At 47.8% G+C, this 16,174-nt stretch overlaps 1 protein-coding gene across 1 annotated transcript; it reads right to left on the bottom strand.

The window, feature by feature from the left end:
* Window positions 1-3,851: 3,851 nt before the first annotated feature.
* Window positions 3,852-7,352, bottom strand: LOC146274039 (uncharacterized). The gene is made up of 3 exons (XM_084704042.1): window positions 5,019-7,352; window positions 4,535-4,601; window positions 3,852-4,381 (listed from the first exon to the last, which is right to left on the bottom strand). Exons 1-3 carry the CDS (start codon window positions 7,275-7,277, stop codon window positions 3,852-3,854), a joined length of 2,856 nt encoding a protein of 951 aa, XP_084560168.1. The 5' UTR covers window positions 7,278-7,352.
* Window positions 7,353-16,174: the final 8,822 nt, after the last annotated feature.

The raw sequence follows: 16,174 nt of genomic DNA, 5'->3' as shown, positions 1-16,174 counted from the left end.
TGTGGGACACCGGTGGAGAGCTGGCGGGGGTCTGACAGTTTGCCTCCCCAGGAGACCTGGTAGGATCTTCCCGAGAGGTAGGATGAGATCCACTGGAGTGCAGTGCCAGTGATGCCCATCTCTCCAAGTCTGTAGAGCAGGATCTGGTGGTTAACCGTGTCAAACGCTGCAGAAAGGTCCAGCAGAATGATGACGGATGACCTCGAAGCCGCTCTGGCAGACTGGAGGGCAGTGGTGACTGAAAGGAGGGCAGTCTCTGTGGAGTGGCCGGTCTTGAAGCCCGATTGGTTGGGGTCAAGCAGGTTGTTCTGAGAGAGAAAGTTAGACAGTTGGTTAGATACAGCACGTTCAATTGTTTTAGAAAAGAAGGGTAGCAGTGATACCGGTCTGTAGTTCTGGAGGACGGCAGGGTTAAGGGAGGGTTTTTTGAGTAGAGGAACAACTCTGGCCTGTTTGAAGGCAGAGGGGAAGGTGCCAGAGGTAAGAGAGGAGTTTAGGACATGGAGCAGAAAAGTTATGATAGAGGGGGAGATAGTTTGAAAGAGAGGGGAGGGAACAGGATCAAGGGGGCAGGAGGTGGGGCGATGAGAGAGAATGAGGTCAGAGAGCTCTGACTCGGACAGGGGAGAGAAAGAGTTTAGACATTTAGTTGGGTCAGTCGTGAAAGGTGAGGGGGTAGGAAAGGTGGGTTTAGGGAACCGACTGCTAATGTCTGAGACTTTTTCCTCAAAGAAGGAGGAGAAGTCGTCTGCTGTCAGAGTGGAGGGGGGGGGGGGTGGGGGAGGTGGGTTAAGAAGGGTGGAGAAGGTAGAGAAAAGTTTGTGGGGGTTAGAAGCAGAGTTAATTTTGTTAAGAAAGTAGAGGGTTTTAGCACCAGTTATGTGAGAAGAGAAGGATTTAAGGAGGGAGTGATACTTATCAAGGTCCAGACCGTCTTTGGACTTGCGCCATCTCCTCTCAGCTGCTCGAAGGGTGGACCGCTTTTCACGAATAACATCCGTAAGCCACGGGCAGGAGGGAGAAGATCGAGCAGGCCTGGTTGACAGGGGACAGAGAGAGTCAAGTGATGCAGTTAACGTGGTTAAAAGGGTGTCGGTGGCAGTGTTAGTGGGGTAGGACGAGAACTCGTCAATGGGAGGGATGGAGGATGTTACAACAGAGGAGAAATGGGAGGGGGATAGGGAGCGGAGGTTGCGCCGGAAAGTTACGAGGGGAGGGGAGGTAGGAGGAGTTGGAGGGAGAGAGACAGAGAATTTGATAAAGTAGTGATCAGATATGTGCAGTGGGGTAACAGAGGTTAAGTCAGTGATACAGTTACGTGTCAGGACGAGGTCTAGCTGTTTGCCTGCCTTGTGGGTCGCCGGTGTGCTCAGCAGCGTCAAATCAAAGGCAGTCAGGAGGGACAAGAAGTCAGCAGCCTGCGTTCCTTGGAGGTGGATGTTGAAGTCCCCAAGGACTATCAGGGGGGTTCCATCATCCGGGAGGATGCTGAGGAGCATGTCCAGCTCGTCCACAAAGTCAGCTAGCGGTCCTGGTGGGCGATAAAGAACAATTAAGCATGCTTTGATAGGATTAGTTATCATCACATAGTGGTGTTCAAATGATTTGGCAGTAAAAGAGAGTGGCGTGGATGTGTATTTAATATGTGGGGAAAGAAGCAAACCTGTCCCACCACCCCGCCCAGTTGAGCGGGGTGAGTGAGTGAAGGAGTGGTTGACGGAGAGAGCAGCTGGAGTTGCAGTGTTCTCTGGGCGGATCCATGTCTCTGTCAGCGCAAGGGCATGAAGAGAAGCATGGGATGCAAACGCCGGGAGGAAGTCTGCCTTGTTCACAGCAGACTGGCAGTTCCAGAGCCCTAAGGAAAGAGAGAGGGCAGGTGGAGAAGATCTGGATAGGTAGTGAAGGTTAGAAGTAGACCGTATATATTTTGTGACATATCTACGTCTACGGGTAGTGTAATGAACAGGAATGCTAAAGAAACACATGCTAGCTATGAATAAGTTCTAGGTAGAATATAATCTAATTATGAATATGAATAGGTTGATACTTATCAGAAGAGGTGATCCTCCTCGTCGGCCTTCCTTGGTGGACTCCCGCAGGTAGACTCCTTTGTCTTTGATCGACTGAGTCTTCGTGCGATGAGGCTGCCAGACGAGGCTGCCTCTGTAGTGCTAACCGCCTTAAATATGCAAGGCGCAGCTGACAATGACCCTAATTATGTAAACAAAGGCCAGGGTCTCACGCAGCGGCAAGTACCCTGAGCACGATCTCTAGCTAGCTACTTAACTTAAGGGCTGGATAACTGCTGTTTAGCAGCCCTGCCCAGACACAAGATTTAGCAACAACACAACGCAATACTACAAGTTTAAACTCACTTACTTGGTCAGGAGACAGTCACGATGTACATACAGTAAAAACACTATTCGCTCTGAATCTGGTTACAGATGTCAGGGCTATTTAGCTGCTTCCTACAATGACCCTAATTATGTAAACAAAGGCCAGGGTCTCACGCAGCGGCAAGTACCCTGAGCACGATCTCTAGCTAGCTACTTAACTTAAGGGCTGGATAACTGCTGTTTAGCAGCCCTGCCCAGACACAAGATTTAGCAACAACACAACGCAATACTACAAGTTTAAACTCACTTACTTGGTCAGGAGACAGTCACGATGTACATACAGTAAAAACACTATTCGCTCTGAATCTGGTTACAGATGTCAGGGCTATTTAGCTGCTTCCTACAATGACCCTAATTATGTAAACAAAGGCCAGGGTCTCACGCAGCGGCAAGTACCCTGAGCACGATCTCTAGCTAGCTACTTAACTTAAGGGCTGCATAACTGCTGTTTAGCAGCCCTGCCCAGACACAAGATTTAGCAACAACACAACGCAATACTGCAAGTTTAAACTCACTTACTTGGTCAGGAGACAGTCACGATGTACATACAGTAAAAACACTATTCGCTCTGAATCTGGTTACAGATGTCAGGGCTATTTAGCTGCTTCCTACAATGACCCTAATTATGTAAACAAAGGCCAGGGTCTCACGCAGCGGCAAGTACCCTGAGCACGATCTCTAGCTAGCTACTTAACTTAAGGGCTGCATAACTGCTGTTTAGCAGCCCTGCCCAGACACAAGATTTAGCAACAACACAACGCAATACTGCAAGTTTAAACTCACTTACTTGGTCAGGAGACAGTCACGATGTACATACAGTAAAAACACTATTCGCTCTGAATCTGGTTACAGATGTCAGGGCTATTTAGCTGCTTCCTACAATGACCCTAATTATGTAAACAAAGGCCAGGGTCTCACGCAGCGGCAAGTACCCTGAGCACGATCTCTAGCTAGCTACTTAACTTAAGGGCTGGATAACTGCTGTTTAGCAGCCCTGCCCAGACACAAGATTTAGCAACAACACAACGCAATACTACAAGTTTAAACTCATAGCTGTAAATTATTACATTACTGGGGATGGGTGTTGTTATCACGTGTCGGTTGGGTGGGTTGGTGTATGTTAAGTTAACTTCCTCTGCTAATGGTATATACCCTAGGTAAGCTGCCATAACTCCTACAGCTAATGCACATTTCGCCATCTGTATATCATCCATAGATGTTTTTGACTCATTGAGGGGCACTTCCTGTTGTGGCGTTGGGTTGTATTGGTGATGTGTGATGTGTAAAACCTGTTGAGTTGAGTTAGGTTGGGGATACAAGGTGGGTTTTGGGCGTGCTTGTATCCACATCAAACTACCTGCCAACACTATGGCTGTCCCTATTAGCATCATCCCTATCCCTAGTTTTATCATGGCTGCACAATCTGGGTTTCTTTCCTCATGTCTCAAGGTGATTTCACGCCTTGATACATTCCTTACTGCCTGTTGACCCTCGCTTTGGTACTCCCTTAACTGGCGAGCAGCTGCTGACAGTGTTGCTGTTGTTTGTGACTCTCTGCTGGACCAGTCTGTGAGATCGTCTGAGTCCCTGCGGGGAGGAGTGTCCATCCCCATCCTGGAGTCCCTGCGGGGCGGTGACACCTGCCCCTGTTGTCTCCGGTGGAGCTGCTTCACTCCTAAACGCCTCAGTCTGTTCTGGATCTTCTGCTCTGCAGCAGTGATTTAAGTGGTACCAAAACTTCTTACCGTCGACTTTTAGTGCTGTGTGGGTTGTTAGACGGACTCTGAAAGGACCTTCCCGTCTGGGCTCGTTCCACTTTCGTTTGAATACCTTCACGTAGACCCAGTCTCCAGGCTCAACTTTCTGCAGGTTCTCTGGGATTTCTGCTTCCCTTTGCTCCGTGGCACCTTTTACCTGTGAGAACACTTCCTTATGTATTTGTGTTAAATGTAGTAGGTAGCTTTGCAGCTCCCTTTCCAATTTTTCTAGGGGAGGACCCGCAATGGGTCCTCTCAAATAAGGAACTGGAAGCGGTCTTCCAGTTGCCATTTCATGCGGTGTTAGAAATGTCATGCGGTTAGTACTTGAGCGCATTGCCATTAGTGCCAGCGGTAAAGCCTGTATCCAGTTTAACTTACCATCGGCCATGATCTTTGCTAACTTAGCTTTCAAGATACCGTTGGCTCTCTCGACTGTTCCTTGTGACTGGGGATGGTAAACACAGCCAAACCTTTGTCTAATACCTAGCATTTTCAATGCCAATTTAAATGTTTCAGCCACAAAATGCGGTCCATTGTCTGAACTTATGCTATCCGGGATTCCGAATCTCGGAAAGACCTCTCTACACAGAAATGTTGTTACTGATCGGGAGTCTGGACCTGCAGTTGGTACCGCCTCTACCCATCTGCTGAATCGACATATTACTACCAAGATGTATCTCAGCCTTCCTATGCGTTGCGTCATGTCAACATAATCGATCATCAAATGTCGAAATGGTCCGTCAGGTGTTGGGATGTGTGATATGGGGGCAGGAAGTGTTTTCCTAACATTATGATGTGCACATACCTCACATTCGTGTAACACTCTATCAACTGTGGCTGCTAAATATGGGGACCACCATACAGCCTGAAGACGCCGTATAGTCTCCCCCCTTGCGCCATGGTCGCCGCCATGCGCATTCCTAATAGCAAAGCGTAACAACGAACTATGTAGGACAAAATGTCCCTGACAGCTCCTCCAGAGACCTTTGTTCGGTCCGTCTTGAGTGGTTTGTATTGCCCCCCGTCTCACCCACATGTCCTTTTCCTGAGGACTGACTCTGTCCTGTGCTAACACTAGGGAAGACAACGTGGTAAGTGGGGCAGGGTCCTCAGCTACTTGTACGGGTCCCATTACTGCCCCTAACCGTGTCGCTGCCTGTCTGGCCGCCTCATCGGCCATATTGTTACCCTTGGCAATGACAGTATCCGTCTTTTGGTGGGCCGGGCACTTAATAATGGCCAAGGCTGTCGGATTGTGCATAGCTTCTAATAGGTGCGAAATAGAGCTTCCGTGGCTGATGGTTGTTCCATCCGCTCGGCAGAAACCTCTCTGTTTCCATATGTTACCATACACGTGACACACACCATATGCATAAGCAGAGTCAGTATAAACATTGAGACTCTTACCCGACGCCAACTGACATGCAGCTGTAAGAGCCTTGATCTCAGCCAATTGGGCTGAACATGGTTGGTCCACCTTTACAGATTGGAGTATCTCAAACGTGGTGTCATCCTTAAGCTGCACCACGCTGTAACCTGCATGATTACCTACAGCATCCCTAAAGCAAGATCCATCCACAAACAACGTGAGGTCTGCTACGATGGGCTCATTGTGCAAGTCGTCGCGTGCACGCATGAATACATCAGTTACATGAACACAATCGTGTGGTGTCCCATCTACAGGTAATACCATCTTAGTCGCTGGGTTTACTATACCGCACCTTTGAATGGTAAGCTCTGGGGCAGACAGTATCACCTCGTAGCCAGTCCGTCTGGCCTGTGTTAACACAAACCGGGGACTTGTGAGTAAGGCATACAGTTGATGGGACGTATATAATGTGACTGGGTGTCCCATAGTTAGTGATGATGCCTTCTTGAAAGCAAAGACAGCAGCTGCCAGTCCCTGATAGCAGGGTGGAAGTCCTGCCTCCACATTATCCAGTTTTGTACTGTAATAGGCTAACGGTTGTTTCCCAATGGGCGTGTCCTGCAACAACACAGCAGTTGCATATCCAGACCGTTCTGCAACATATAGGTGAAATGGTTTCGAGTAATCCGGATTGCCAAGGGCGGGGGCGGATTGCATGTCACTTTTTAGGGCCAAGAAAGCGCCCTCCGCCTCTTCGGTCCACTGCAGAGCCGCAGCATTACTGGTCTGCCCCGCAGCCCTAATAAGAGCCCTCAGAGGCGCTGATTTGAGGGCATAGTCGCAAATCCATGGTCTACTGTATCCCGCCATTCCCAACAAGGTGAGCATTTGCCCTACCGTCTGAGGTTTCGGAGCTTTGGCTATGGCTTCTATCTGTGACAGAGCTATCTGCCTCTTATCCCCACTAAGCCGTCTCCCCAGATAATCAACTGTCGTCTGACAGAACTGCAACTTATCTTTACTGACCTTATGACCTCCTTCTGCCAGCTGTTCTAACACCGTGACAGAGTCTCTCTCACACTGCTCTTTTGAACTACTGCAAATAAGGATATCATCTACATATTGCAAGACGGTACTAGTGACGTGCAGGTTCTGCAGGTCCTGGGCCAACACTCGATTAAACACAGCTGGGCTGTCCAGGAATCCCTGGGGTAACCGAGTATAAGTCATTTGTTTGCCTTCAAAGGTGAAAGCGAACAGGTACTGTGAATCAGCGTGTAGGGGGACTGAGAAAAAGGCAGAGCACAGATCGATGACAGTGTACCATTTGGTACCTGGGGGTATGTTAGAAAGTAGTGTATGTGGATCGGGAACAATAGCCTTTGGAACGTCCACAATGGAGTTAATAGCCCGCAGATCATGTACTAACCGATAATCATTAGAATGTGGCTTCTTTATTGGAAAGATGGGTGTATTACAGGAACTTTTTGTCTCTATTAAGACTCCCGCATCCACTAAACCCCTTATCGTGGGTCTAATCCCGTCTATGGCGTGTTGTCGGAGTGGGTACTGTCTCTGGTATGGTAATCTTGCTCCCTTCTTCACTTTTATGTGTATGGGGTCTGCTGCCTGTATAAAACCCACATCCGTCTTATGTTTTGACCACAGGGATGGGGGCACCTGTCCTAACACATCTTCATGTTCCGACAATGGGCATTGATGTGATGTTGTCTTTACATTCACAACCACCATCTCAGCTGTCCCTACGTTGTAATTTCTTGCTGAAATTCTATGGAACCGGGCATCAGGTGATATGTGTAAGTACTTATTATTGGTGGGCCTCCAGTCTAACACTTGTAAAGCTGCTTTTATCATTGGTCCTAACTCACTAGATCGATGTCCTTCGTTTGTCATCAATGGGACATGGGGGGCAGAGTCCTGTACATGATGCCATTCTCGTAATTCTGGTGGGAGTGTTATGGCTGCGGCTGCTCCTTCAGGGCCTACAAAGATATCCTGGCTGATGATGGAGTATTGTTTTTTATTGATCAGCTCCATCCAGCAGTCGGCATAGTCTGTGTAGTTTTGATGTTCGTCATATAGAAGAGTGCAGTGGAGCGGCATCTGTTGTGGTCTTGGTTTCCCTACTAATGCTTGGACCCACGGTTCCCATTCTTCCCATAATTGGATTAGTGAAGATTCTTGTGGGGCCAATTGTAGCCAGTACGCTAGCGGTGGAGTCCGGCTGTGGTGATCTTGTGCTGTTACATTCATTAATGGACTTAAACCATTTTGGAGTTCCTTTCCAACCATCACTGGCATCATCTGGTTTACTGAGGGACCTTCATGGAACTCTATTTGCAGGCCACGTTGAGTACACACAATGTTGGCTTTTAGTATGCAGAGAATGTCTCTTCCTAATAGATTGATGGGAGTGTGTGCGGAGTACAGTAGAGGCGCTACAATAGTTTTTCTTTCAATTTGCATTGTGAGTGGCTCCGTAAGTGGTATTACTTGTGTTTTCCCAGAAAAGCCTACAGTTCGGATGGATGAACTGGAGAGGGGGAGATTGAAGCCGTTTTTTCCAATGCATGAATACGTCGCTCCTGTGTCTACCATGAAGGCATGTTCTCGTCCTTGCACTGTAACTGGTATGGTGGGTTCTTCTCGTGGTTGTAGTGAGATAACTGGCGACATTATTGTTTCCCCCTCAGGCTTCTCCGGGCACCTCTATTGCCAGTCTGCTGCTGGCCCCCAAGACTGTGATGGACAGTCTCTTTTGATATGTCCTGGTTGTTTACATCCCCAGCACACATTAGCTTGTTGATTGTCAATGCGATTGGGGTAGGACTGCGCTTGTTCGTTCTGATTGGGGTTGGACTGCGCATGTCCGTACTGATTGGGGTTGGACTGTGCTAGTCCATACTGCTGTGGGGGTGGGCCTTGTCCATACTGCTGGGGATTGGACTGTGCTTGTCTATACTGGTTGGGGTTGGACTGAGCTTGTCCGTACTGCTGTGGGGGTGGGCCTTGTCCTCCTCCCCCCTGGGTGTTCCCACCTCGCTGCGTAGGTCCTCCTTTTCCCTTCCAGGATCGATAGTTGCCATCTGGGGGTCCAATATGCACATGGATTGGTGGCAGAGCTGTAGGGTTAACTGTTGCTGCCTGTACTGGTCCTGTTGGAGCAGCTGGCTTGGGTGGTGGATGGAACATCACTGGGGCCTGGAGGGTCGGGTTCTCGGGAGCCTGGGGTGGTGTTGTTATAACCGGGGCTTGTGTCTTGGCTTTGTCTTTTTTTAGTTTACACAGTTCTCCCAGCTGCAGTTGCGCTAGCTTGTTGACAAGTTGCTTGTTCTGTTCTTCCGCCTCCCGCTTATCTTTCCTGCTATTTTCAACGTGATGGACAATGTGTTCTGAGAACAGTGGCCAGTCCATTTTCATCAGACCCACCACACCGTCCAGACACTTCTGTACTTCCAGTGGCATTGCCTTCTTCACCATTAGCATAAACAGTCTCTGTGTGGTGTTGTTCGTGTTCCAGGCACTCCCTGTCTCATCTCTCCATCTGCGTTGGAAAACATGCAGAAACTTGGATGGACACTCGTCGTCTTTCAGCATTTCGCCATCCAGCTTGGAGGGATCCATCTTCTCTGGGTAGTGTTTCCTTAGCTCTGCCCATACTTGGTTGCGATGACCTCCGAACCCTACGCCGTCCACTTGGTTTCCGGACACCACTATTGGCAGTTGTGCACTCTGGAAGATTTCTTCTGTTATTTGTTTTCCGGCGGTATGCATCAGTAGAGCCTTTATATCTCCCAGAGCCAGAGTCACCCCTGCTGTGCTCTCTTCCAGTGCTGTTATCCATTTATTTGCTCCATCCGTGAGTGTGGGCAGTCTCCCTGCTAGGCCGATCATGTCCATGAATGACCATGGCACGTACATGGGATTTTGTCCAGCTCCTTTCACCACCAGAGGACACAGTGAGGTTGGCGCGTCTAGGTCTTCTATTCCCCCTTCGGCTGGGTGGTCCATTTGGCTGGATCTTCTCCCCAGTCTTCCTCCATCTCTCACCCAGCGCCGCTGTTGCTCTTCCTGTGGGTGTCGTCTGGGCAGTGGACTGTCGACTGAAGCCTTCTCCACTTCCGCAGCTCTTCTGTCTTGTGGAGTTATTGTCCCTTCCAGACTTAAGTGCATTGCCCCTCTGTCGCTGTTCTGTTGCCATGCACTGCGGGGATCCTTGTTTGGTCTGTCATACGGCGTTGGCCTGGGCGTGGGTGTTTTTTCTCCGTGGACTCGTAATTTTGTCGTCAGGTTGGTTATTTCATCATCCATCCTACGTAGTGCCTGCTCCCAGTGTTCACATGTCCGTGTGAGGTGGGCCCACTCCTCCGATGGTTGCCCTCTGCTTTTTTGTTTGGGCCGTGCCCCTGATGAGAGATGTATTGATTCTATTTTTGGAGGTGTTTGATAAATTTCCTCGCCCTCCTCCTGTCGGATGTCTCGATGGTCACGTTGTCTCAGTGATTCAGCTCTCTTAAGTTGGCTCCATTTCCGCCCCTCTGGATCGGATTCTTTTATTGCCTCTTCCAGGTAATTCAGTTTATCAGCCAGGTGCGCCACTTCTGCTTTGGCTGCCGCTTTCTCTTGGTACTCCCGTCTGTCTCGACTGTCCTGGGACCGTTCACTATCACATGTTGTTTTCCCCTCCTCTTGTCCCATGTCAGTTTTGACCAGCTGTCCTGACTTGACTGGTAGTTCAGGCGCTTTCCTAATGTGGATTTCAGGTGCTTTGTTCAGACTGAAAGTGAAATCTCCCTGTAGTTGCCCTGTTACTTTTCCTTCCTCAGGGCCCATGTTCAGGAGTGGATACTGTCCCATTCTGAATGGATTCATGTTGTCAGGATATGGGGGCGGCTCCGAAGGCCATGCTGGTGCGGTGGGGTCCTGACCCTGTACTCTCTCTGTCCCTGTCTCCTTTGCTGTAGCCAAGTCATCTGTTTTTTCTTTTTCATCACTTCGTATTTTCCACATTGTTCTGGCCATCTGCTTGCGCTTTTGTCCATGCATTTTAAACCAGCTTAACACCATTCTTTCCCTCGTCCTCCTGCCTAATCTCTTGTCACCGTGGTCTTCAGATTTATGGTGTTTGATGTTGACCTCCATCTCCTCACAACACGCCCAATCAAAGGATCCACCTTCCGGCCAAAGTGGGTTGCGAACATGCCATTTTTTCATTAGTTGTTGAATTAATTTTTTGTCCTCTGGGTGGCGCTTTATTATTATCTCCATTGGGACCTTCGACTGGCTGTCTAAGGCCCTCCCTCTACTTTTACCGTGAGTGATCCCCATGAAGATTTGTTGTGCTCTGTTGGCCAAGGACCCGGGAAACTCTGGTTGGTCGTCCGTTTCCCTGATTTTATTTATCTCTATCAAATAGCTCATTGGCTGTCCTAGTTGGTGTTCTGCGGCTCAGTTGGAATCTTACACCAGCTCCTCAGATCTATCTTATCTTGGAGGTCTGGTAATATGATCCCTGTTCAACCTACTGGGAATAACAGTGATACTGAGTGATGGATGTGCGGCTAACTCGTCCCGTTGTTACCCTCCCGACACTGTAAAGCGGATATCACCAGTATAATTGCCCCTGTGGTCTGCTCTAAGAGCTGGGCCAGACTGTTACAGTCACACAAACGATGCAATGCTTGTTGCTCAAGACACGTCTGAGAAAAACCGTCTTCTGGGCCAAGATTTTATAATCAAGCTTTAAATGTATTTGGTGGGCTTTTCACCCCTTTTATGTTAATCAATCAATGTGTAAGAATGGAACGCCGTCTATATCCCGGAACCCCCGAGTCTTGGATGCTTTTAGTAATACTTTTTGCAAATGCTGTTCTGTGTAACTCACACCAGTCCCTCTGACTTCAGACTGACGTTAAAGTTTCACACAGACCTCTGGTGTTTCCTCCCAGCTTTATTATCTGAATGTGATTTATTTGCAAATGGCACACTGCTCTTCCTGCCACTCAGTAAATCAAATACAACTCAGTGTGAAACTTCAAAAAGCGGAAGGACGGGTAGCAAGAGTCTAAGTGTGTATCTGTGTGAGGGGTGTGTGTGTAGGTGTCTATGTATAAATATATATGTGAGTGTGTGAATACGAAAGGGTGGGTGTGTTGTATGCGTGTGTGTTGTGTGTGTGTGTGTGTGTGTGTATGTGAGAGAGCGAGAGAGTGTGAGTAGGTGTGTTGTGTGTGTGTGTGCGTGTGAGGGGTGTCTGGATGAGTATGTGTGTATGCGTATGTGTGTATGTGAGATCAAGAGAGTGTGAGTGTGTGTATCTGTGTGTGCGTGTGAGTGTGGATGTGTATGTGTGAGTGTATGAGGGAGGGAGAGGAGTGTGTGTGGTGAGGGGTGTGTGGACGTGCGTGTGAGTGTGTGTATTTGTGTGCGCGTGTGAGTGTGTGTGTGTGTGGATGTGTGTGTATGGGTGTGTGTGGTGAGGGGTGAGTGTGCGTGAGAGCGTGTGAATGTGTGTGGATGCGTGAGTGTGTATGTCGTGTGAGGGGTGTGTATGAGTGTATGCAGGGGAGGGGGTGGGAGAAGAGAGAGGTAAGAGGAGGGAGGAAAGAGGGAGAGGCTCAACTTGAGCTGGGGAGAGCAAAATGGGCGTTGCCACTTGCTTGGTGGCAAGAGAGAGGGAGAGAGACAGAGAGCGGAGGGGTCCCTTCGCAATGAGTGAAACTTACGCAGACGGGAGTTGTCCGTCGAAGTTCAGACAACCTTCCCACACAACTATCTCTGTTTTCAACTGTTCCAGAGAACCACCACTTATATGTCCCACAACTTAAACTCTCAAACTCATGAAACAGAGTTCTCCGTCGGCTCTCACAATCCCATTCCCTGTCTTTATCTATAACTTTGTGATGTTCAGTCTGGGGCAGAGATGGAGTGGCTTTTTAACCGATTTTCTCCCTGTAAACCCCACTCTGTCTCCTGTTTGGAGTGCCCTGGTGATTTGCAGTCTGCTTTCTTACTAGACGAACGGACTCCGCAGATCCACATAGATTGACAGGCTTTTCTCTCTAAATTACACTTCTTCGGGTTAACTAATTTAACCCCGCGGGGCAGCTTGCAGTTTTAAACTAATATTTATACTTTGGGTCGGAAACAAACACTTGGAAAAAGATATCAGCCTATTTTCTACGTTTTCCGTGTTATAACACTTACATTCTAGCAGCAATATATAAGAAATATGCTGTTCCGTCTTTTTAGTACAAATAACACTTTTATTTTAGTTTTCTGAAAATTCACCAAATGCTCTATGGTTTGCTGTTACTTTAAATAAATAAACTACAATTACTAAATCCTTACGGAATAACGTGGAGTATAAAACAATATTCAACTCAATTTACATAAATCTGTAATTTAGTCTGTTCACCCGCTGCCCCGTCCGAGAAAACGGACAGCGTCTGTCTACCGGTCGTGTCTCCCTCGGGGAGTCTCCGAGCGGTACTCTGAGCACAAAATCAAGCCTCTACCTTCCCTTTTCCTGACAGCGGTCTACCTTTATTATAATGCTGTGCAAAGCGCAGGTCACTTTGTCTTTTCTCTCTATTTCAACAACCTGCGATACAACACGTTATATGACTTTTTTGTCTAAAATCTACTCATGCAGTATATACAAGCAAATTTACAAGCATTGGTTCTGGCCAGTTTTATTATCTGTCGCCCCTCCAGCGACCCACGCAGTTATTTATTATTATTTATTTATTTACAAAGTACTTTCGTTCCCCCCAAGGGAAACCGCCGGCTCACTCCCAACTTAGACCCGTTGGGAGTCTCTCCCCCAACTTAGACCAGCTGAAGGGAGTCGCTCTCTTGGCTTAGACCAGCCAGGAGCTCTGCCAACTTAAACCAGTTGGGCGTCGCTCTCCCAATTTAGACCAGCTGGGAGTCGCTCTCCCAACTTAAACCAGCTGGGAGTCTCTCCCCCAACTTAGACCAGCTGAAGGGAGTCGCTCTCTTGGCTTAGACCAGCCAGGAGCTCTGCCAACTTAAACCAGTTGGGCGTCGCTCTCCCAATTTAGACCAACTGGGAGGCGCTCTCCCAACTTAAACCAGCTGGGAGTCTCTCCCCCAACTTAGACCAGCTGAAGGGAGTCGCTCTCTCGACTTAGACCAGCCAGGAGCTCTGCCAACTTAAACCAGTTGGGCGTCGCTCTCCCAATTTAGACCAACTGGGAGGCGCTCTCCCAACTTAAACCAGCTGGGAGTCTCTCCCCCAACTTAGACCAGCTGAAGGGAGTCGCTCTCTTGGCTTAGACCAGCCAGGAGCTCTGCCAACTTAAACCAGTTGGGCGTCGCTCTCCCAATTTAGACCAACTGGGAGGCGCTCTCCCAACTTAACCCAGCTGGGAGTCTCTCCCCCAACTTAGACCAGCTGAAGGGAGTCGCTCTCTCGACTTAGACCAGCCGGGAGCCGCTCTCTCGACTTAGACCAGCCGGGAGCCACTTGTATTTATTTATCCCCAAGGATAAATGCCTCGCTTACTAGCGCGGAGGACTTCACACATTCGTTATTTACTTATCCCCAAGGATAACTGCCTCGCTTACTTGCGCGGAGGACTTCACACATTCGTTATTTACTTATCCCCAAGGATAAGTGCCTCGCTTACTAGCGCGGAGGACTTCACTCGTACTACAGTTTTACTACTATTATTCTAAACACACTAAAACAGAAGATACAATTTATTTAGGGCGACACGGGGTTCTCTCTCAACAGAGTCTCAAAAAAAATAACTCACAGCGTAGCGATTAATGCCAACGTCTCGCCGTCAAAGCAAGCCAAAGCAAACATCCCGCAAATACTAAGCATGCAATCAGCCAGCAAATGATAGACGTACGTTTCATGTTAGTCATTCATTCTTTCCGCACCATAGCAAAACATATAAGCAACAATTATTACAATTATTAAAAATCACAAATTATTGAAATACATAAAAATACATGTACGTTTGCATCAAACTGTGGTTGCAGTGCACTAATATATTTTATAAATCCAATTTAAAAGCTAGGTTCTTTTGAAAAAATGACACTATACCAGTATCGGGCCTGGGCGGACACACTCGGACACACATTCAAATCTAGCAGAGTAAATGGTCTGCTTACCTTGTAAATTTTGTGGCCAAGCGTGTTCCGAAGTGCGTCCTCCCGGGACCCGTTAGCTTAGCGTCGGTAAATTCCCTCCTGTAGCTGGCTCGCCAATTGTCGTAAATGATTTTTGCAAGTTCCCGTGTATAGTGAAAATAAATCAGAGTGTCGAAGTGAAGAAAATCCTAAGTCCGTACAAGTCAAAAATAAACTAAGTCCAAAGGTTGAAAATGATTCTAAGTGTTGACAAGTGGAAAATAAACTAAGTCCAAACGATGAAAATTATTCTAAGTGTTGACCCGTCAAAAATCAGGCCAAGTCCCAACGTTGAAAATTATTCTAAGTCCAAACCAGTCAAAAATCAGGGTAAGTCCAAACAGATGCACTGAAACTCAGAGTATTGATGCAAAAGTTTATTCCAACACAGGGTAAAAAAGGTATCCTAGTGAGTAAGCTCCGAAGAGCAGACTGGCAAGTTCTCTCCAAACATCCTCTTATATACTGTATTTTCTGCCTATTATTTGTGTCATTTTTTGCTATTGGTACAATACTGTTGGTCACAGATACATTATGCATCCTCACATTATTGGTACCTTTCTGTTGATGACCATTTCTACGCTTTGTCACCCAATTGGCCCCTATACTAGGGTTTCTGATTACAGAAGCTGGGTCACGTTGGCATCTCTGTCCTTACATAAATCTGACCATGTCCAGGCTCGTGTTGGGTGCACACACATCTTAGGCTGTTTTCTAGTTGGTATGGGATGCTCGTGCTTTATAAACATAGGAAACCCCTAGACACAGACCTAGGCCTGACCTGGGTGACAGCTTCAGACTTGGTTGGTAGTTTTCCTGCAGCTTGGCCATATGTGTACGTTCTAATTTACGGCTAGGCCTCAGCATTCCATGGAGTGGTACTTCCCTACCCTCCTTTGCTAAAACCAACGTTTCACACTTCTATTTGGTTTTACTCAGTCACAGCTTAGCATCAAATTTCCCATAATACAACTTAGAGTATAATATAAGGAATAACTGAGACATTCACTTTTCAATCGGATAGTTCCATAAATGTAACCCATCTCCATCATTTTCAGCAGGGTGACGTAATTTTCTTCATCAAAACCCGCCAGCTTTCAGGATTCTTTCCACATTTGCGGTGATGACTTCCAGCTGGTCAAGGCTGTTGTGGGACATGAGAATGTCATCCACATAGCCATCTTCCTGGAATACCCGCCTCTCTTCCTTGAGGTGGGCAAAGGGAGGAAGATTGGCCGTCTCAAGCATCGCTAGCTGCGCAATGCACCCAGCAGGCTTGTCGCTGATGTTCACTCTCGTAACAGCATACTCTCCCAGCTCCTCAGTCTCGCCAGAGAAATCTGTGCAAGTGCACTTCGATCCTCCAGCCAGACTGAGTTATACATATTTTTTATGTCTCCCAGGGCAGCATAGACTCCACTTCTGAATCTGAGGAGGACGGAGCGAATTTGGTTGAGGACGTC

This window comes from Hypomesus nipponensis, chromosome 9 (assembly GCF_054491055.1).
Source record: "Hypomesus nipponensis isolate SF chromosome 9, ASM5449105v1, whole genome shotgun sequence".
In the NCBI taxonomy this organism is placed as follows: domain Eukaryota; kingdom Metazoa; phylum Chordata; class Actinopteri; order Osmeriformes; family Osmeridae; genus Hypomesus; species Hypomesus nipponensis.
The sequence above is the reverse complement of the archived record's forward strand: the minus strand, read 5'-3'. Positions and strand labels throughout refer to the sequence as shown.

What these genes read in the sequence shown, in the direction of transcription:
- LOC146274039 (XM_084704042.1), bottom strand. Translation starts at nt 7,277, where the DNA reads ATGGTGGTTGTGAATGTAAAGACAACATCACATCAATGCCCATTGTCG. An exon ending in CTATACGGCGTCTTCAGGCT is followed by an intron (nt 4,602 to 5,018) that starts GTATGGTGGTCC and finishes TACCATCCCCAG; the next exon opens with TCACAAGGAACAGTCGAGAG. An exon ending in AGCAAAGATCATGGCCGATG is followed by an intron (nt 4,382 to 4,534) that starts GTAAGTTAAACT and finishes GTCCTCCCCTAG; the next exon opens with AAAAATTGGAAAGGGAGCTG.